General features: G+C 40.1%; 1 protein-coding gene across 7 annotated transcripts in view; it reads right to left on the bottom strand.

Annotated features, from left to right (window-relative positions):
- The window catches only part of TENM3 (teneurin transmembrane protein 3), a 319,443-nt gene that overhangs the window by 114,638 nt on the left and 181,176 nt on the right, over positions 1–23,629 (bottom strand). For 6 of the 7 annotated variants that reach the window (XM_062575783.1, XM_062575781.1, XM_062575778.1 and 3 more), the window contains exons 3-4: positions 21,268–21,505; positions 134–372 (exon numbers count right to left, since the gene is read on the bottom strand). In XM_062575783.1, the coding sequence (XP_062431767.1) occupies positions 134–372; positions 21,268–21,505 (477 nt within the window). Of the gene's footprint in view, positions 1–133; positions 373–924; positions 927–13,392; positions 13,476–16,120; positions 16,129–21,267; positions 21,506–23,629 lie in introns of all 7 variants that reach the window. The other variant, XM_062575777.1, reaches the window with a different exon arrangement.

A 23,629-nucleotide genomic window follows, 5' to 3' on the forward strand; every position in this document is an offset into this window, starting at 1 on the left:
AATCACTGTCGTGGTTTATACCGTTAGGAAAAAAAAAATTGTTATAAATGAACACTTACGTGGCACAGTCCATACGTGATCCACCAGACACCTCTATTTATGGTGACAACTATCAAAAAAAAGTAGAACTCACCTATGAAGTAGGATAGTAGTATTGCCAGCAGCACTGAGACCCCTACAGCACAGAGGGCAGTACATTTCCAGCTACAGTACTTCGAAGACTTCTTGAATTTAAAAGCACTTCTGGACAGAGTGTTCCTAGGTAGTGGCCGAGTAGGAGGGGAATAAACCGAGCCGGATGCCATCGTGTACCCGGGCGTCGCAGTACTGAACAGTGGTGTGGTCCCTGTTCCCGTTTTAAATAGGAAATGCCTGCGGAAGAAAGAGTAAAGTACAAAAGTAAATAAAGCTGTAGCACAGGCAGTCATGTCTTTTCTTTCTTTAAGCGTTGTCTAATTTTCACATATCTAACAACATCTAACCTACACAGTCATAAAAGTGATGCACGTTACAGCATTTGCACATGAAAAAAAAACAAAGCACTCTCACTTTAAAAAGGGCCCCCCCCAAACCCCTCAGTGATGCCCTGGTACCCAGAGAGGAAACAGAATTATCCTAAATACAGGGCGGTAGAGAGGAGGTCTTGCAGAGTTTATTCGACAAGTACAGACAGGCTTTCTGCTGCTGTTTATTTTTGTTGGCTTCTGCTACAGACTACAGGGAACTCCATTAAAAGTCAGTATTATGCAATCTGACTATAGCCCACACTACTTATTACAGTTTCCCTGGTTTAAGTACAAAGAAAAGAGCAATCTCTCAGATATAAACTTTTGGCAATTTTGCCAAAAATTAGTCAGTTAAAAGATTTTTTTGTATCGTAAATACCCAGTTCAGTAATTCTTATCTCCTCACACACAATCTTACCCCTACGAGATCTGATTACAGACGCAGCAGCTCATTACAGGCTTGGAATTACTCTACGGAAATGTGTTCGGTAGGTGCCCAAAGAGACCACTGCCACAAGCAGAGATGAGAAGTAAAGCCAAATTTAAGACAATCTCAGAGAGTTACTGATAAGCTTGATTTTGTTAAATCAAAATTTATGAAGGTAGTATCACCCCCCGACTTTGTCTACAGCGAAAGAGTCCTTCCATTTTGGTTCAGGCAAGCACGAAGAGCCTCCAAGAGGAACCACGGCAGATCCCGCCTGGGGTTCTGCTACCGCCGCTTGCGCCCAGCTCCGCGAACGAGGCAGGCGGCGCCGGCCCACGGTCCTTGCACCAGGCTTTCTGCACACGGCCACGCTGTTCGCCACGCTGGCAAGGCTCCACAGTATAAGGCTCGGCCTTCACTAGGCTCCGAGGAACGAATACGCACGAACTAAGACAGCGGGGAAGTGTGCCGTGGAGCATGCTGAACCTCCCCAACGCACCGACAGCGGCTGGTGGGGCTTGCCGCTGCCGGCACCCAGGCTCGGAGCTGGGCACAGTAACGTCCCAAGCTCGACCAGGAGAGCGGCCTCGGTGGGAGCGTGCCGTGCACGCACTGGAAATTACTCTGCCCTGGTACAGCCTGAGAAATAGCAGCAGCTGATCAGCAAAGAGATTTGTTATTCGCGTGTGGTTTTGCCATTTGGAGATTAATAGACGAATTAGCACATCTTAGCATAAGTGCTCTCCTTTGCGCCACACACATGAGCCCAGTAAATAGGCTACATAAGTTACATTCGTTTCTGAAAAACGTTAAATTTGCTGGCAGTAGCAACAGATGGGTATACACTAGATGTACTCATGCACAACACTGCATCCCAGGCTTTTCGTGCATCCAAGCACAGAGGATTACCAATGATTTCAAAAGACAACACACTCGTGGTTTAAATCGCCTCTAAGGAGGTACTCCATTAAAAGTTGTGATATTTTCTATGCAGCAAATACCAAAACAGTAACAACTAGCTATGCCAAAAATCATGCTTTACCTTAGAACATCATTACTATGATTTCAGATACTCAAAAAAGCATGTAGATTCATTGAGTCATGTTAAAGCATCTTATCCCCTTGATCTTTACTGCTGTTCCACTTGTGGCTAGTACGTGGCGATGGGGGTCTGCAGCTACCTTTCACCAACAATACCTAAACAGGTCCCAGAATAATGACTAAGAAGCCTCGTTTCCTCCCTGTGCAGCATGCACGGTCTTGGGGAACTGAAGGAGTGCCATACAGCACATATAATAATGCTCCTTCTAAAAAGCAGCTTCCACCTTAAAAATAAGAAGTACCATCGGCGATGTTAACCCTCTGCTCCTGGTGTGAGGCTCAACAGACTAAACATGGAAATGTGTATTATATGAGACTCAACTGGACCTCCATATAAGCATTAACAAAATAATGCAACATAACAGGCAGCCTCAGATCTTTCTATGTCCTGCAAGGAAGGGAGAACTGAGATGTTGGCTTTGGTACAGCACAGCCTACTAGAGGCTGTAATCCATATTCTCAAAACCTTTGAGGAGTTAATTCCATAGATAAACTCTGGAGAAGGCCGCATATCTGTGGTGGCGCGAGCTGTCATAGCTCTGACAGTCCACCTCCAGCATCAAGGCAACGAGAGAAAATTGCAACTTTTATATGTGAATTCAGCAGTGTGCAGTCTTAAGCAGCACACAGTGTGTCTCCTCACTCCCAGCCAGCCTTCCTTTGCTTTGAATCACATTAATACAAGCCCATGCAGGCTGGCTGGAGAATGTCGGTGGGAAAAAAAAATCCAGAATGGCTATTCGGGTATAATGACAAAACCCCCAGAGTGGAACCTTGCTCTGAGTTAAGAAAATTTGCCTGGATTTCTACCTCTAACGAGGAGAGTTACCAATAAAAGTCATCAGAGACTCTCCGGCTACGTTAACTCCGAGTGATGAGTATTTAAAAGTGTGACGCTATCTGGCTTCCACATCTTGTCTGCCTCGCTGAGCCGAGCCAAGCGGCATCCCGGGGAGACGCTCGGAAGGACGCGGTCCCTCACAACAAATCCGGGCTGCTTCCAGATAATGCAGAAAGCCTTATGCTCTTGAAAAATAATCTATCCACAAATTTTAATTATCTATATATCCATCTAGCTAGTCTTTCCGTACCATGGTACGTGAGTAGCTAATTTCTAAAGTCTAAACTGTTTGCACTACTTGACCAGCCACTGACTTCCAAGCCATCACACTGTTTCACCTCATAGGAAGCCTCCAGCCTCTATTGTAGTGTGTCTTCCATTTCAAACTGATCATTTGACAAGCACTTGCTAGAACTGCAGGCAAGCAGCATTTTACAAATTTTATTAAAGTTTTAGACCACAAAATTCAAGCAAATCATGCTTTTATTTTATAAGACAAGCTATTGCTGTTTTATTAAATAACTCAATCCACTTTTTAAAGCAATCATCTACTTTTATGTTTATTCAATATATATTTCTGTCTGCTTATTCAATATATATGTCTATTAAAAAGTGTCACTAAATCTTAACATTTTAGGGGAGGAGAATTTAAGAACTAACAGTTCTAAACCATAGACTGCTCACTACTCCCCATGCTTAAAATACAAAGTTGTGTCATAAAAACTAATCCTGGGACACAAAGACAACTGAGAAGTTCCCTTATTTCACAAATGGCAGGCGTTGTACTTAGTTTCCTCTCTTAGAAGGTAAGACAGGAATACAGCATTAAAAACCTCAAGGATGCCAAGTCACAAAACACATGCAAATGAATAAAGATAAAACAAAAATAATGAAACTTTTAGTTTAACTCAGCACTGTCTGAGAATCAAGTGGTGGTGTGGACCTGCTGACATGCACACATTTTTTTCCTCCTCAAGCAGAAGTGGGGAGGATTCACTCCAAATAAGATTTTCTGTGCTGCTACTTCCTCTGTGGAAAATAAAATTGAAGTAACCTCTACTAAACTCGGTAAACGGGAAAGCAAGGCGGGGAAAAAAGTGATATAAAAAAATCAAGAGTTGGGCAGAAAGATTAAGTTAACTGGAAACAGTGTCTTCTGTGAAATGGAGATACATTACAAAAACATTCAAGGACAGCCAGGCTCTGACCATAAACTCAGATACTTCTGATATAAGATAGCCAGGAGTCCAGCAAGAAAAATGTGACTTAAAATAACTTCCTTGAGGAAAATATCTGTGACAAAAACTTTTGATTGCAATTTAGAAGAAACTGGATACTGTGCATTAATGAACTCAACATAAAAACAGAGATTTTGATCTGATCTCTGGCTCTGGAATGAACTCCAGACTGCTAGAAGCACAGAGATTATATGAATAAATTATCACCAAAAAAAAAGAGAGAAGAAAATTCCATAACAGTCTTAAATTTTATAGAACTATTGAATAATTTTAATGTTCACACTATATTTTTATGTTAGGTATATGACCTTTCTGCTAATACTGGCATTACTTCAGTTTGTATAGGATTCACTGTGATCTGTAGCTACGACTTCTCTGGTTTTAGGCATCATCTATAGAATACTTTGCATATAGTTGGAGGACATGTGAAAGACCCTACTTTACCATTTCCAATATCATCCGTGGCAGCATTTTGGTTTTGTATTAGAGTATTTCAAACAGCACAAGCATAGATACAGAGTGCAGAATACCATGGTAAATACGTCACAACATACTAAGACTTACACAGGACTCCACTTCAAAACTCTTACTAAATGAGGAACCGCAAACACAGCCCAGCAAAATTCAATTAAACCTCTCACAGTATGTGAGAATACACATCAGGCTGTATCACCTTGATAGAAATTTAAGGCAGCTATTGTTATTTTGTGTCACATTATTATTTGCATTATGACAGTGATGAGAAACTACTGTCACAGAGTACAGGTTAATATTGCTAGGTCTTATGCATACACACTGACAAAGCAGTTGTAAGAGATACAAAACCCTCTATCCAGAATAAAAAATTATTTATAATATATAACCCCCCCCAAAACTTCTCCCTCCCAAATCCTTGAATCTCAAGTATTATTGTGTGCTACTAGTACCTGAAGAATCTGGAGTCCAATAAATCATATTTCTGAATGAAGAGACTCTGCTATGATAAGAAAGAAATGTCATGGTCCTGTTGCACAGAGGTGGCGAGAACAAGCTGAGGTTTTTGCAGTATTGTCTTCTCTATTCTCCTAGATATAGCCCCGTTTTGTCAGTTATGAGTTCCACCATCTATATGATGGTGTTGTGGCTTTTCAGGTCATTACAGACCAGAATGAGGAAGAACAACTATAATGCTCAGAAGACTGCCACACAAACAAACAAACAAACAAAAAAAACAAAACAAAAAAAACCCAAACGCCATAAGGGGGAGGTGTCCAACAAGCCTATTTGGTACACTATTTTGTACAATAAGCACATTAGTTCTCTTGAAAAACAGAAGGATAAAATTGATTGAGAGAGAACAGTTATATGTGCCAAATCTGTGTTTAATTGTTACCAAATAGCAGAAAAAGGCGTTACCCCAGCAGAGCAGATCGTCAGGAGTAATATCTGGTCTAAAAGTGGCCAGTACAAACTGAGAATCTGAAACCCATCCAAACTACTTCTTCACTAACAGTTCACTCTTTCTCTAAACAGCCCCAACTCATGCTCTCACCCATGTCTCGTGGCATTTATGTCTGTAGGCTAAACATACCGCGTCAAAATATATTTTCTTCTATCAATTTCAATTTAAATTCAACTGATTGTTCCCTTGTTTTTGTATAATGAGTATGTACTGTTTGCCCTGCAGTACGTAAAGACAACATTTTAATAGTATTACTGTTTGATTCACTTTATTTGTAGGGTAAAACATACAAAAGCATTATGAAAGTAATTGCCTAAAGCAAAAAAGCAAACCTCAAGCTCTTTATGGGCAGGAAAAGGCAGCTACGGAGTAGAGGATAGCTACTTTCTGATACTTGTTGCTTCAGCACAGGATACAACAAAACTGCTATTTGGAAGACAACAGTGGCTTGAGGAGAGGGGAAAGATGAGAACATTTTTTGTATTTGTTTATTTTACACTCAGGTATCAAAAGCTCTCCATATGTTTAAGTACATATGTGAGTCTCTGAAAATTTCTTTTGTTCAAGTAACAAGTCCGCTAACCCACTATATTTGACTCATCTGTTCTCCTTGCAATTTGAGGAGAAAAAAACAGGGGGATCATTGCTGCTGAAATTTTCCTTACACTTCCTTTGACTCTTCTAGGCAAGGCAAAACCATTCTGGCCTCTGTAATCACAGACGATGTTAAATACTTTATGGAAATGAACACACCAGTTTCCACATTGAAGAGCCCAGGTTAATCATCCATCAAAAGCAACTCAAAGCTTCTGGTATCTAACTGTTAAAATTTATCTATTTGCCTCTAAGGACTTTTGAATCTGTGGACACTGTTACAGGAAGAAATAAATTATTAAGAAGGTGCAGGTAATTGTTCCTGTCCATTTTGCCAAAGTCCTCAATCTGCAACACTGGAATCACTGTAACACATGAAGCAGTAATACCTATACCTTAGACATCCAAAATTAGGGACGTAACAGTCATATTTCTCTAAGCTACAAGAAGCAGAATCTACCAAATCTACTTTGAATTAACACAGGTCAAGAGAAAGGTAAACTTTAGTGGATTTCTGTTTTGGTGCTACACTTCAAACTTCGAGAACCAACTTTTCAGGAGACATGACTCTCCTACTCCGAAACTGCTTGCATGCCTAATGACTTGATTTTGATGTTTAACATAATGGAGAGTACTATTGGATTTATTGGAATAAATGCTGTAATTACCCATTTTGTAATGAATACAGCTGTGATGATTGCTAATCTGAACTAAAATGACTAGGTTTTGTCCAAAAATGGCTCCAAATCAAATTTACCTATACAGAAAAAGTAGCAACTAGTAGTTCTGCTTTTCAAAAGTGTAGTAACACCTTCTACAAAGTTTTGGCAATACTGCAAAGCCAGTGCAAACTACCAACACATATGGGTTACTGCAGTATCAGTACAAAATCTCCTTCTTCTTGAACATATTGATGATATTACAGTATGGATACTTTGCTAAACCAGAGTATGCTGACAGTCTGGTAGACAGTGTTATTGGTGCTCATAATCAGCCCATGCCTGAAGGAACTCAAAGACACATTTTATATATTTAATATCTTAGTTATAAATTAGTGTTTGCACCAGTCAATAGAATAAACACTAGATGTTACCCCAAGACTGGCAATCACTTAGTCCATATATGCATCTGAACCTGCCTGATCCTGGAAGAAGGATTAGTATTTGCAATAGCACAGTCTCTTCCGTCAGAGGCATACGCCCCTTTATCTTCCTATTTCTCCCATGATCTAAAGGAGCGTAGGAAAGCTGGACAGAAGAAAGATTTCTGATGTTCATGAGATGTCGCCCTCTACTTGACATAATTCCTTCCTGACAGATATGGAGATAGCACGTCTCTATCTCTGCCTAACGATGAGCATTTTATTGCCATTTCCATGCAAAGAAATCAATTAATCTTACCACAGTAACTTTAGAGAGGATGGATATTTCCAGCTGCAGATATCTTAACTTGCTCTAACTTTTCCCATTGAAGTTTTTGTATTTATTTCTCCTGACTTTGCTTAATCCAAAACAGCTGATTTTCTCCCTCAAGGGAATGGATTATCACACTCTGTTTGCAAAAACCCTACCAAACACGTTAACTGTCAGAATCAGAATAAAACTATTATTCATGGAAAAAATAGTGGTCTGAGATAACAATCGATCACTGCACCGCTTCTATAGAATGGTGTGTTCCCTCTCTCTTGACAGAACCTATTCATGCTGGATCGAACTGGATGCTCTGAACGAGACCACGACCCTCATCTCCCATTTGACATAAGATGGCTCTGCCTGGTTCACTAATGGATAGATCACATCAATAAATCTGATTCTTCGCACTGAGTTGAGGAAGCAGATGGAACGAGAAGATTAATCTCTGACAACTGATGTTATAGGAAAGATGTAAAAGAGATAACAGAAATTACCGAGTAGGTCTCATATGAACTCTGGTTCACTGGGGCATGAGCTCAGCATTCCCAGTAGACTCTGGCAGGAATTGGATTTTTGTTTCTCCGTGAGCACTTCATGCCTATCTTCATCTTCTGTTAACATTCTTCTGAGATGAAACCTTGTAGCTGGTGGTATTTGCCCTTAGCACAGGCTTATGACTGACTTCCGCAGAACCATATGTCTGCCTTTAACGTAAATCCAAGCCAGCACAGAAACTATATTATTCTGTGAGTTTCTTTCAGCTTCCTTTCTGTGTAGAACTGGAACAAAAAAAATTGTCTGGGAAGACATAAAAGTAAATTTCCTCCTCCTCAAAGCCAGTATTAATCCTAGCATAATCCTGGAAAAAATTCCAAGATCACATCAGATCAAATGATGATCAAAGTCTGGGGGAAAGAGGAAAGAGAAGAAAGCTATTATCCGTATGCAAAAACAGAGGAAACATCTGTGGGAACAGGAGATAAGCCTCTTCTAACAGCTTATTCAAATGTTTCAGAGATATGCTTTACATAACACCTGCTACGTGACACCTGTTGAATTTGGGTGAGTTTGGACAGAGGACCTCTTTCTTCATAATCATAAAAAACCCTGAAAACCATGAAGAAAAAGAAGTAGGGCAGCAAGAGCCTTCTTTACTGCTTGTGTTTTCGCCTACATCTGGCCCTTGCCACGTTACCAAGCCACTGTATGTGACCACAGCTGAGGAAAGACTGGAAAAGTCAGGCATGGCAACCTGCAGCAGATGCTTGAAACAGCAAGTCAGACATAACAGTATCCTAATATGCTGTGAAAGCTTCTGGGACACAGTGACTAGCAGCACTGAATACTGACAAAAGGCAAAAACCTCCTCTGTCTTTAGATGTGCAAGAGTAAATCCGTTCCTCTGCAATGCACCTTCTTGGTAGCTTAAGAAAGGATATAGTGCTACTGCACATGCAAGGCACCTGTAAGCATCCTATTATCTGTTCCTCCAAATTTAGATTTGGGCTGCCAGTTCTCTTCCCCTGAGGATGAGTAGTTCACTTCAGCATAATATGCACACACACGTCTAGAATCAAAAGAACCAGAATAATTGGTGTGCTTTGCCGAGGCTGCTCTGCTCCTCTCCTCTCCTCTCCGTGAAGATGAGCACTGAAAACAAACAAGCACTACGTTGTGCTGTGAGAAGGTGAGTGGGATGTCAGGTGCGAAGAACAACTCACCATGCTGGGTGGTGAGTGAGCAGACCTTTCATAATTTTAGTTACTCATACTCTTCTCTGCAGGATTGTCCCAGTTCCTACCTTCCAAAGGCGAGGGAAACCAGACTCAAATATTACTCAATAAATATCAAGTGGCTCTGCTCTCCCATATAGGCTTTTTAAGGGTCTCTTAAAGGACTAGTAGTTGCACAAACTCTCACCAGCTTACGCTTAAGCCCCTTGATGCTAGGTATCATTAGCAATACCCATCCCTTACGGAGGCAGCAGCAGGAAGGGGCATCATAATACACCTTCTGTCACCGAGAGTGTTCATACTACTCCAGTTATCCTCTGTCCAAAGGAAAAAGACATAGAATAAAGCATTTGAATTTTGCAGTGATGACTGGAAATGCTTAGGTGAGCTATAAAGCTTTATATCACCATTTCTTATCCTGTTCTCTGTTCTTCTGGAACCACATCCCTAAGGAGAGAGGAACAGAGAGACAGACCATCAAAGCTGTCTCTGAAATGATGTATTCTAATTCTTGGCTCATTTCTTTCTTGAATATTGAACAAGTTGTGCTTTCTGGGAGAAAATAAAAGAAATGAGTAAGACACAAATACTCCTCCTGTATCTGACTTTTACTATCCTTGCTGTCTTCAGGAAGCTGAAAGAGAACAATTCCTGCAAATGTCTCAAAAGGTCCATGGAGACAGTTTCAAAAAGCACATGTGGTTTAAGGGAAATTCAGAAATAGAACTTAATTATTTAGCGAAACATTAATGCAGAAGTTGAAACAAAGATTGAAATTTCACCTGCACCAGAGAGTCCTGTCTGAGCTACCGGACATTTTAAAAGGAGATAAGACTAGAGGGAAGTTAGAGAAGTGAAGTATTATCACTGTGTCAGTGACTGATAGGATCTGATTCTGCCTCGAGCCGCAAACAGGCTGAAGTTTCCATCCTAATGGATCTGCGAATCTCAGCTCACTTATTGATGTCCATAACTGCGGCTCTCTTGGGATTCAAAGTCTGTGATAACCTGTGCTGAACTCTGCACTGCCACTACAATGCTACCAGCAGTTACTCAGCTACATTCATGTCACTGCAGGGACAACACTGTCATAACCTCTGAGTTGCAGCCACTACCACCAACCTAACAACTCTAAACGTTTCTCCTTGGTGAAAACTTGTAAGCTAAACTTGCGTACTCTTCCACGTACAACATACGAAAATCTGCAAAGATATTTGAGAGACCACCACTCAGCAATTTATCAGTGCAGAGGATTATGCCTTGTGCTCACAGAGGGTGAAGCTTTTTTTTTGTTTGTTTCTTTTTAAATGGTATTCCTTTCTGAAAGCATCTTCTTGGAGCTGGATTGCTTTTTGTGCCACCAATGTTATCGGAGACCCTGGGTGTTGACACTCTACAGTCATCTATGTCTCATGCTTCCATGGTATTTGGTATTTTTCTTATCAATTTGAACGTGACAGAAAGAATCTTCAGGATCTGTTAAAGTTCTCTTCTGGTTCCAGTTCAGCTGCACTGACTGGGATGGCAGGCTTGACCCCAGTCAGGCAACTGGAGAAAGAGGTTACCTTTTAACTTTGTAACTTCTGTGTGCTTAGCTTTATGGCCTCGATGGTATTTGTTTACTAAAGCATCTTTTCGTCTAACTTGTGACTTTCTTTAAGGCAAATTCAAAGAAACTTCAGAGATTGCATTGAAGGGCATCTTACTGACCTAGGCCATCAGTGATACAAAACATTTAGTCTCACTGCTCCTGGCTTCTGTCACGAATAGAGCTTATGTTAGCAGCCAAAGATTCTCTCCCTCTTGAGTTAGTCCTGCAGGTGACACAGTACATGTCGTTCTAATGCATTTCGCAAGCATTAACCAGCAATAGAAGACTTGCAATAATCTTGATTTTCATCCTAGACATGCAGGCTCTAATAATCTTCCAGCAATTCATCCAAGTCCTAGGTTGCCTAACCAACCACTTCCAGTTTCTCCTTCTGGAGTTCTCAGTCTACCACTTTTCACACCCAAATCTACCCCCTTCGTCCTCAGTCATTTCTGCATTTCCCCTCTCTGTTCCACACTCCTGACTTTTCCCCATCCGGCACCTAACTCACTACGGCCTTAAAAATGGCCAGGTCATTTGATTCATAACTCAGCTCTCCTGACCCTTCCTCCCCCAATATAGGACAAAAATCCCCAATCAATCTCCTTACAAAGAATTATTCCTCAAATACAACAGGAAGTTTTCAAATCCCATCCCTGCAAAAAGTTGAAACTCTCAGAAAATACTGAAGAAGATACCATAAGTAGCTGGACAAAGTAATAAAAAAGCTAGGAAGCCTTACCTAGCAGAAATGCAAATACTGTCATTATAAATAACTTTGCTCATAGTGAATCTTATTTATGTTTTCAGATTTTGATAAAAGTAACTCAAGGAGAAGACTATCAGGTCAGACTAATGAAAAACAGACCCTTTACTTCAAACGAAGACAGTGTTTTGTTAAGATATGTAGAAATATATGTCTACATATCAGAGAAAAGAATAGTGGTACCAAGTAAAGCCAGCAATACATACCATTAAAATACTTTGAGATTTCCAGCTGTCTTAGGATAATTAATGCACTGTGCACAAATGTCTGAAAGGAATAAACAACTATTCCTAAGATCTAGGCATAGAACTTTTACGTAAAATGTTTTTCCTTATTATCATTATTAACACTAAAATTGTCAAATTCATTAGATTAATATTCTCTTCAGAGGTCACTCATACTAAGAAAAAAGAAACAGTATATCATAATGTAACACACACATGACATGAAAACAAAGGAACAAATATATAATGATTCTAGCTGTGACACAGTATGTTAGCGAGGTTGATAAACTGAATCGCCATTCTGATAACATGTTGTATTCTCAAATCCATTATGCTTTGGAACTGACACGTTATCATCTCTGGACAACTTTCACACTAGGAGGTATCCCTGCTAGCATAATTTTAAAAATGAAGGGATTACAAATAAGATAAATTTCATTGTTTTGTTAGTTGACCTAGTATCAACTAACAGGAGTTTCATATAAGGCAGTTCATTTGCCAGAATACCTGCATTTGGTGGTCCCATTACACACATATAAAACATAAACCAGGCACATTTCTGTTAACTCTACTAGTTAGCAATTGTGCATCTGAATCAGTGTTGTATAGTAATTGCTCTACAGGGAACAATAATATTTGGTCTTCATTTTTTTGACACAGTATGCTTACATTTTAGTTTTTTAAAAAAATGCCAGGGTCTTCTAGTAAATACCTGCAATACATTGAAGTTTGATGAACATGATTATCTAATTAAATTTAACACACAACTCCCTTCCGGCTGTTGATTTTAATTTGTGGCTAAGCGGAAGTTTAAGAGTTTTGGGAACTTGAAGCAGATCAATGTACAGTGTCAATGTATTTTACAGATGAATTAGCTATTAAACGGCAGATGCAGATCTCATTTAGATCAAATAGTAACAAGGAGATACTATAAACAGCTGGATAAATAAGTCAAATAAACCTTATTCCTTTTATAATTTTAAGAGTTACGATCAGTGAAACAAGAATTTGGACATAAATATTCAATTTTCACCACACCATTAAGAAAAAGGAAAGAAAATTTATGGGGAATAGTTCTTTTCTAAAAATTTCTAATGCTGTGCCAACCAAAATATTGTAACTCATTAGAAATCATATTGCTTTGTCAGGTTTTGTGGATCTGAAACCAAGATACCACATTTGCTAAACAATAAATACACTACAGATTAAGAATCAGACCTGGCAAATATATACTCATGCGAATAGTTGGCAACAACTTGCAAAATCAGGCCACAGAGAATTAATACAACCTCAGTTGCATTCTTTAAGTGAAAGTAAATGAAATTTTGCACTCAAAGTTTACCATTTTGTTTTTTACTACAAAGTGAGTAAGAAAAACTATTTAAAATATAATTTAGAATGTAACATATAAAGATAGGAAAGACTGTCCCAGATGTATTTGACTGTTATAATCATTTTTTTTAATCACATTTTGTCTTCTGTGTCAACAGCTAGCATCATGTAAACGTTTAGCGTCACATAACTGCTATCTTGGTATGTTGGAGAAAACACATCCATCTCTATAAGGTTGCCATGACCATTTGCAAAGATTGCTTGATTTTCTAATTTTTGTACACAAAGATACAAAGAGATGAAATTAGAGTGGCAATTTCAAACAAAAGAATGCGGTGATTCAGAAAAAAGAATTTACAGATTCTGTTCTCTCTCCTGTATCTGTGCAAAACTGCAAACTGCATTTTGAATGTGGGAGTTATCTGCCTTCCATGCTGTCTTTTGAACTACATGCCGGATTGTAATTTGAAGACACAGTGTTACAAGGCTACCATCAGGTGGTCACTACCCTTTGGTGATCCTTATTTATGTGCAAGTCCTTGAATAAAATTCCTGGCTGTTGCCCATGGCAAAACAGGCTTAAGGTCTGAACAGCACTAAGTGGGGGACTTTGTTTACTTGACGAGGCTAGAAAAGAGGTAAAGCAATAAAAGTGAACTTAGACTATAAAAGACAGTCTCTTGCTGGCTATCTGGCACAGTCAGTCAGCCAGCAAACACGCAGAGGGCTGGCTGCTGGGGCGAGGGGAGATCTCACGTTCTGCAAATGCCACTGCACAGCAGCAGGGGAGGGAAAGGAAGGACCAAGGACTCGGACTTAACCAAAAGAATCTCAAGAATGGTGAGAAAACAAAAATGGAGCAACATAATAGGCATCAGTGTTCTGTTTATATCTGCATTTTTTTTTCTACCTGAAATGAGGAGTCATCTTGAGACATTTTCAATAGCTGGGTTTGTGTTTGCTTTCACTATTAGATAAACGTGAAGAAGTGGATGATAAACCCAAGCAATACCGCACAAATATTACTGAAACCTGGACTATCGGTGCTTGCCGGAGACACACAGGACAAAATGCAGAGTGTGGTTCAAACTCTGTGTTTTCATGGTGACAGCGAAGAATCCGTGCGCAGGAAGGATGCCAGACAGACCAAGGAAAAATCTAAAGTAATGCACTATTCACACCAAGGGAAGTTTTTAAGTGTATGGGCCCAGTATGCTAGAACTGACACACAGACGCCAGGGGAGCACCTGGCTGCAGAGAAACCTACATCACAAGAAATTGTAACTTATTTGTTCAATTTCAGCCTTTGAAAACAAAATCAGTTGCTTGATTTAATGAACATGTCTAACTTGGGTATATATACTAGCCCCTATAATTACAACATGTCAATCTTTATAAAAGCATTCAGGCTCTCAGCAGTCTAAGCAAAGCAGATACTACTTTCTCCACTTAAAGACCAGCCAGGTGACATGACCAGAATGATATATGAGGTTTTCAGAAGAGCAGGACTTGAACTCCATCCCTGGCTGGTGCTTTTATCTTGTATCATCCCTTTCCTGAATAGAGGTTACGTGTTTAATCAGTTGCAGGCGTGAAAACCTGGAAGACGGAGCGACTGTAACGATTTTGAATTTGATTAAACTGGACAGTGCTTCAGTGAGTGGAATGCACAAAATAGCTACTTTGGGCTGACTTTTACTTCCAGCAAGACTGTGCTTTTGCAGACAATCAATCAGCCTTTATACAAATCGACTTAAACTTCCCTGGAAACTATCAACAACCTTTCCACACCTTAATCAATATTAAAGCTACCAGTTTCATTGGCAGTCCACCCCAGTAAAGGTACATGGCTGTTAGGTGCATTTAAGTACACTTTAAGACTTCCTAAAATCTTCACATCCTTCAATGATGTTGGGATAAAGCTCACAGATTGGTTTTGCAGTAACACATCCTAGGAATGGTTTTGTCAGTATCACCTCTGACATATCCTATAATTGCTCAAAAAGGCTGAAATATTTTCCAGTCATCAAATATTTCTTCAATCATTTCCCTCTTTATCCTCAGTAAAATCAGCAGATAAGTAACTGAATATAGTATTGTTCCTACCTATTCTGTTTTTAATTGTAGTTTAGGGATAAGAAGAGACTATGCAGTATTAGTATAAACTAAAAAAACATGCTAGTTTCTTGGCCTAGCCAACGACAAAATTCAGTCTATCATACAAAATACAGTCCTGTTTGACAAGCTTAGGTATTTTCTACAGCCAATTAAGAAAGAAACAGCAAAGCTCTTTCTTCTTTGATTCACAGACTCTTTAGCATAGATTCTGGATAAAGTTATATAATATTCTCAGACATGTATTTCTGCAGTGGAATATGTAAATTTTCTCTTGCTCATAAATATATCTTAGACATTCAGTGGCTAAAATTAATGAAACACTGCCTGAGAAATGCATTAAGAGATGATACCAACTGGCTTTTATGAACAGATTCATGAGTTTTAACTTACTCTTCCTCTGCAAATCTCTAATATATGCAATTGTGCAAAGGAGAAATTCTGTGCATTCAAATATTTATAGGAAAAGCATTATAACGAGGTGATTTACTCAGTATTCTTAAATTTCAATAATAAAGATACTACTAAAAAGCAAAGCCATGAAAATGTAACTAATACGATTTTGATGCTGGAGAACAGAATGCTAAAACTCAGTATATTAATAAAAAAAGAAAGATTAAAAAAATCTGCTAATAATTGATTACTTAACCCTCATTTATAATATTCAGACACTTGACATGTAGTCAGGCCTCTGTATGATTTTATCTGTCTGACTAGTAATCCGGGGAACAAAGTGTAAAGTTATTCGATACAGCCCTGCTATTTTATTTCTTCAAAAGTTATTCTTGCATCACGGTACTGACTTCCCTAGCAGGTCTATTGCTCCTACAGCTGAAGCTAACTCACAGGAGGCTGGGAAAGAGGCAAATAGTAAAGGCCATTAAATGCCAATGAGAAGTTCATGAAGGCTGCAGGAAACCTAAGGCTTTTTCTTACTTCCTTTTTTCCTTAAAGGTAGGTTTTACTGACCCCCAGTAGAGTGAAGACAACTTTTGCCACTGCTCAGTAACCCCAGTGTCACTTAAATATGTCATCGAAGATGAAAGATGCATTCATGTAGCAAGTTACGGTTTTCAGCCCTCTTAAAATTTTAAGGAAAGAGGGTCTCCTTATATAAAAAAGTCTGTGAATTCCTGTTGGATATTATCTATCAATCACCTGACAGTTCATCCATTTAATCAGTAACAGTAACGTTTTACACAAAAATATTAACTCCATAGAGAACCAAATCACACAATATCCTACTAAACATAAAACTGAATCCAACCTTATAGAATGTATATCAAAAAACTCAGCTCCAAAATGTTGCTACTGCAAAATGATAGGTACTGAAATCTCCTTCAGGTTTTCCAAATACGTCCTACTCATGTACATGCACATACCAAAAACAGCCTCCGCACTATCCAGCTGTAGAGAACAGCAAGTTATATGTCATTTTTATGCCACCCATCACCAATATGAGCCTAAAGAGACAGAAACATGGCTATGTATATATGCTGACATTCACATTCTGTACCTCTAAATGACAGGCATCTAAGATTAAAGAAAAAAAAAACACTGAGTACAGGCATAAGCTAAAATATTGCCAGAGATGAAACAAACTGTCTTTTAGGCAGAGAAATGGATGATGGAAGAGACCTAGCACAGAGTTGTTAATATAGCTGAAACTGAGCCCGAGAATCACACTCTGTAGGGAACCTTAACTAAAAAGGGAAAAATCAATGACAAATAAGATGGGTTCTTCACCTCAAGAGTTCCAACCAAGTGAGACTATTAGAGAAATGACAGTAGGGTTGTGTCAGTTTTTATGTGAAAATTTCACATTTCAGCTCATGCACAAGTGTTCAAAACTTGAACATTAAAATACCCTTAGCTTTTCATCAGCAATATTCACAAGATGAGATGACTCTATTCAGCCAAAAATTATTTCCTCCAGGCTGGAAGTGGTACTCTTGTTCAAGTACTATTTATTTATAAACACATTAAAAACTGATATAACAACAGAAGCAAACAAAAAAGATCTTATCAGCCTTATGAAGACCAAGTATCCTGAAAATGTTGAATATTAGCATACTCTTCCCCATGACACACTCACCAGCTCTGTAAGAATTTTTTTTCTTAATATATCTACTAAATTATCTGAATATGACGATGAAATCCCTGCCCCATAGGATCTACGTTACCTAAGAAATATGGTAGGGTCTACAAACACTAAGAAACGGAATGGGCATTCCCAAAAGCTTAACAGAATTGCCTGATCTGTGTGTGGTCACAGGGCCATGATCTCATCGCAGTCACAGAGACATGGTGGGATAGCTCACATGACTGGAATGCTGTCATGGATGGCTACGTGCTTTTTAGGAAAGACAGGCCAGGAAGGCGAGGTGCTGGAGTTGCTCTTTATGTGAGAGAGCAACTGGAATGCATCGAGCTCTGCCTAGGGACGGAGGAGGAGGTAGTCGAGAGCTTATGGGTAAAGATCAAAGGGCAGGCCAACATGGGGGACACCGTTGTGGGTGTCTACTACAGGCCACCTGACCAGCAAGAGGAAGTCGATGAAGCCTTCTACACACAGCTGGAAGTAGCCTCACGATCACAGGCCCTAGTACTCATGGGAGACTTCAACCACCCTGATATCTGCTGAAGGGACAACACAGCAAAGCACAAACAGTCCAGGAGGCTCCTGCAATGCATCGATGATAACTTCTTGTCACAGGTGATGGAGGAACCTACGAGGAAAGGTGTCCTGCTGGACCTTGTCCTAACTAACAAAGAGGCACTGGCTGGAGACGTGAAGGTCGGGGGCAGCCTTGGCTGCAGTGACCATCAGATGTTGGTGTTCAGGATCCTGCAGGAAAGAAGTAAGGCAATAATCAGGATTGGAACCCTGGACTTCGTGAGAGCGGACTTTGGGCTCTTCAGAGACCTACTTGGAGTAATCTCATGAATTAAGGCCCTAGAAGGAAGTGGGGGGTCCAGGAGAGCTGGCTGGTATTCAAACACCACTTCCTCCAAGCTCAAAAGTGGTGCATCCCAACAAGAAAGAAGTCTAGCAAAGGGGGCAGGAGCAAGGAGCTCCTGGCAAAACTCCCAAGAGAAGAAGAAAATACACAGAATGCGTAAGAGGGGACAGGCTACTTGGGGGGGATTACAGGAATGCAGTCAGAGTTTGTAGAGATGTGGCGAGGAAGGCTAAGGCCCAACTGGAATTGAGTCTGGCAAGGGATGTCAAGGACAACAAGAAGGGCTTCTTCAAATACATCAGCAGCAAGAGGAGGACTAGGGAAACCGTGGGCCCGCTACTGAATGGGGCATGGGCCCTGGTGAGGAAGGATACAGAGAAGGCAGAATTACTGAATGCCGCCTTTGCTTCAGTCTTCACTGCTAAGGGCAGCCCTCAGGAATCCTGTAGCCTGGACGTGAGGGAAAAAGTCTGGAGAAGAAAGACTTTCCTTTGGTTGAGGAGGATCAGGTTAGAGACCTTCTGGGCAAGTTGACATCCACAAATCTGTGGGCCCAGATGGGATGCACCCATGGGTACTGAGGGAGCTGGCAGATGTTGTTGCCAGGCTGCTCTCCATCATCTTTGAAAAGTCATGGAGAACTGGAGAGGTGCCGGAGGACTGGAAGAAAGCCAAAGTCACTCCAGTATTCAAGAAGGGCAAGAAGGAGGACTATAGGCTGGTCAGCCTCACCTCCATCCCTGGAAAGGGGATGGAACAGCTCATTCTGGATTACATCTCCAGACATATGGAGGAAAAGAAGGTGATCAGGAGTAGCCAGCATGGATTCACCAAGGGGAAATCCTGCTTAACCAATCTGACAGCCTTCTGTGATGGAATGACTGGCTGGGTAGGTGAGGGGAGAGCAGTGGACGTTGTGTACCTTGACTCCAGCAAGGCTTTTGACACTGTCTCCCATAACATCCTCCTAGAGAAGATCAGGAAATGTGGGTTAGACCAGTGGACAGTGAGGTGGATTGAGAACTGGCTGAAAGGCAGAGCTCAGGGGGTTGTCATCAGTGGCATAGAGGCTAGATGGAGGCCTGTGGCTAGTGGCGTCCCCCAGGGCTCAGTACTGGGTCCCATCCTGTTCAGCTTGCTGATGATGCCAAGCTGGGAGGAGTGGCTGACACACCTGAGGGCTGTGCTGCCATTCAGACAGACCTGGACAGGCTGGACAGCTGGGCAGAGAGGAACCTCATGAGGTTCAACAAGGGCAAGTGCAGAGTCCTGCACCTAGGCAGAAATAACCCTAGGCACCAGTACAAGCTGGGGGCTGATCTTCTGGAGAGCAGCTCTGCAGACAAGGACCTGGGAGTGCTGGTGGATGACAAGCAGACCATGAGCCAGCAATGTGCCCTTGTGGCCAAGAAAGCCAATGGTCTCCTGGGGTGCATTAGGAAGAGTGTTGCCAGCAGGTCGAGGAAGGTGATCCTGCCCCTCTACTCAGCCCTGGGGAGGCCTCATCTCCAGTACCGTGTCCAGTTCTGGGCTCCCCAGGACAAGAGAGACATGGAGCTACTGGAGAGAGTCCAGTGTAGGGCTACAAAGATGGTCAGAGGGCTGGAGCACCTGCCCTATGAGGAACAGCTGCGAGAGCTGGGCCTCTTCAGCCTGGGGAAGAGAAGACTGAGGGGGGATCTTATCAATGTCTATAAGCACCTGAAGGGAGGGTGTCAAGGGGACGGAGACAAACTCTTTTCAGTTGTCCCATGTGACAGGACAAGAGGCAATGGGCAGAAATTGAAGCACAAGCAGTTCCGCCTGAGCGTGTGGGGGAATTTCTTCCCTGTGAGAGAGCCGGAGCACTGGCGCAGGTTGCCCAGAGAGGTTGTGGAGTCTCCTTCTCTGGAGATCTTCAAAGCCCGCCTGGACGCAACCCTGTCTAACCTGCTCTAGGTGACCCTGCTGAGCAGGGAGGTTGGACTAGATGATCTCCAGAGGTCCCTTCCAACCTTACCTGTTCTATGATTAGGACAAAACTGCCTAATATAGAATCTTAAGGTCGCATATACTTTAAACTACTTCGGCAATATCAGTTTGACTATTTTCTACTTCACTACAAAATTTAATTTAAAAGGATTCAAAGAAATGAACTTAAAGGATTTCATAAACATTTTCAAGAAATACTGTCAGCCTGAATATAAGTATAAATGTTCAGTTTGATAACTAAATTGGAATATTACAGTTTTTGTTAATAAAAAATTAGTGCTGACTGTCTTTTACAGGAGTATTAATTAATCACTCTAGGTAAATGCAGCTCTCTGACAGTAGGTCCTATAAAAAAAAATTATAGATCATTCTGCATCATACATCATTCTGCATCTAAAGAAGCTTGTGTCACCTTTATATTAGCTGCTTTCTTTCCTAGAACCAGTTATCAATTCTCAAAGACAAAAAAGAACGAGAACAAATTTATCATTATAGCAGAACTAAGTGAGTCCTTCCTTCAGTCTTATGAAACCCTAGAAAAGTTTAGAAAACATTTAGCCTCAGTTAGGTATTTCTAGAGCACTAGAAATCGTGCTATCTCAGTGCTAGAAACAGATAGGAGTTACTGAAAGTTGCCTGACATTTGATTTGCAGAGCAGTGTATGTTTGACACATACAAATTCGTCAAGGAAGGCAAGAAATTTCTTCAAACAGCCAAAAGACATGTGATATGAACAGGAAGGAAAATATTTGTCCTCTAAATTAAGATATTCTCTAAATCCAGCTACTGTGCAATACATATTACAAAGGCAAACACTATCATCCAAAATCATCATGATTTTGGAGACTAGAAAAATTTATTTTTTCTTCCACTGAAGTTTTTAATTCTGCTGACTGAATAAAGGGAAGTACTAGTTGCTGGATATCCATATCCTTCATCATGTTAAGCAATTTTTTTTGTTTTGTTTTGTTTTTAAAGTCCAATAGATTGCAGAGACACCTAAGTAATTACCTGCTTTCCAGTGGCGCATTACTGCCAAGGACCCAGCTGTCCTGCAGCTGGACTGACTCAGGTGTGGTTTGCAGCTCGGCGGGCAAAGCAGCCGGCGGGGCCGGACTCTGGTTCCTCCTATTTGTCAGCGAGTTTCTGTTGAGCGAGGTGATAGATGGGTGATGCTGTGCTGAATGTTGCTTGTGAGGAGGTGGCAAAGGTTGCAGGGTCGACTGGCCTTGGTTATTTGGAGGTTGTTCTAAGAAGAAAGAAAATTAAAGTTTGTTATACATCATCTTAGCATACACTACAATTAAATAAGAACAAGAAATTCAATATAATCCTACAATCTAATATATTTGCCTGTTATTCTATTAGCAGACATTCAGTGACATTCTCCAAGAGCAAGTTTACCCTTGATACGCAAAGTTCTAATTAATATACAACAGATGGTAAAATTGCTTTTGGTTTTAATTTGTTTCATCTTTTTTTTTTTTTTAATCTGGTTTTATTAACACCTACAGAAAACAGCATCTGACAGATCCCCTAATGTGCCTTTAGATTTCAGCTTTTTTTTAACAAGCCAACCCTGAAATTAAATGGGTAATTTCAGTAGAACACAAAAGGTTTTCGAAATGCATATAATCCCTATAATTATTTAATGGAGTTTTTTTAAGCTTTATTTAACTGCAATAAATTATTACAAGCTAGCTGCTAAACAGCAGTAGACTACTCTAGTTTAGTGCATTTCAAATAAGGCAGATCTGCACTATGATCTGCTAATAGATGCTAAGTATTCTTTAGCAGAAGGTCACTCTGTGAAGCAGATGTTGCTTCATGGATATTTAACAGACTGAATCACATCTGATTACAACGTCAGAAGACTCATATACTTAACGACCGTCACATCCATTAGAACACACACAGAACAGATTTTCCAATTTCACTCTATGCAGTATAACTACGTTTTGGAGTAAGTCACAAATGATCAGAGAGTCAGGCCATCAAAACAGTAGTGGAAATATTTTGAGACTTGACTAAAGCATGTAACACCCATACAGCTTTAAACCAAAACCTCAGAACAACAAAAACCCCCAACCAAATACTTCCAGCAAGGTTAGGTTTTAACAATTTTTTCTGCAAATTCAATAGCTAGGAAGTCAGAAGACAAACCTTGCCTACAACATAAGCAGAACACAAAACAAAAAACCCTCAAGACGCTTTGTTTCTAATGATTTAGAGATGACTGATGACACTTAAAAACGTAACACTTTAAACTAAAGAGTGACAGATCCAATCTGCTCATGGCTGACCAGGGTTCTGGCCTGAGTATCTACCAAATTCCACTCGCAGACTATCTGTAATTCAAGTTGCAATCTATTTTCTGAAGTAACGTAGTAGAACATGCTTAGCAATAAAATGCAAGTCTTAATCAGAGCAGAAGATAGAGGGCTTGCACTTGGCTCATGGTGTAGATGCTTTCATGTAGTTCTTAAATTAGTAGCTTGATCTTCATAAACAACTCCCTGTTCGGAACTGGTTGAAACTGTGAACCATTTCAAAACCAGTAGCACAGTGGTACAGAGAACACACGGAAAAGTACAGATGCTGCCGATAACTTATCGGTGACTTATAAAAATAACAGTGAGTAATTTCTCAGGTTGTGAATGTAAGAAAACTTGAAACTGTTAAGGAACAGATATGCTAAACTTTGACAGAAAACAAAGCCTTATCTTTTTGGAATCATTTCTTTATAGAGAACCTTGCTTGCCAGATTTTTGGTGTGGTTGGTGTAACTTTTGTCACAAAAGACAGCAATGCCCAATCTGGCACTGAAACAGTGGCAGCGTTTAAATAGTCCATAACGTTTTCACCAAGTTAAAAGCACAAACAACAACAACAACAACAAAACCCGAACAAAACCCTAAAACATTCATGAAAAAATATCATTCGGGGAGAAAACAACTGATCAGCTTTGTCTTTACCAACACCAATGTGTGCAACTGCATATAATTAGAATCACTATCAGGGGCTTTAAGGCAAATTTTAAAAAGCCAGCTACAGGATAATTCAACAGGCTAATACTAGCAAAGTGTTTTTTTTTTTTTTTTTTCATGGCTACTTAAAATTTTATCTGAGTTAAATTAAGGCTATTTTTCAGCTGGTGCAGAATTAACTGTGGCCCTATATTATATATAAAAATATATACTGTGCATATGTGTATATATATACACATGTGCGTCTAAAAATTACTACTTACATTACAGGAAAAATTTACAAGCAAAATTAAGTCCTATTTATTTATTTATTTATTTTTAATGAGATAAATGAATCATTTAAAATTGTCTTAGGGACCTGATCTTCCTTTCTGTGTTGCTCCCTT

Source organism: Rhea pennata, chromosome 4 (genome assembly GCF_028389875.1).
Source record: "Rhea pennata isolate bPtePen1 chromosome 4, bPtePen1.pri, whole genome shotgun sequence".
Lineage (NCBI taxonomy): Eukaryota > Metazoa > Chordata > Aves > Rheiformes > Rheidae > Rhea > Rhea pennata.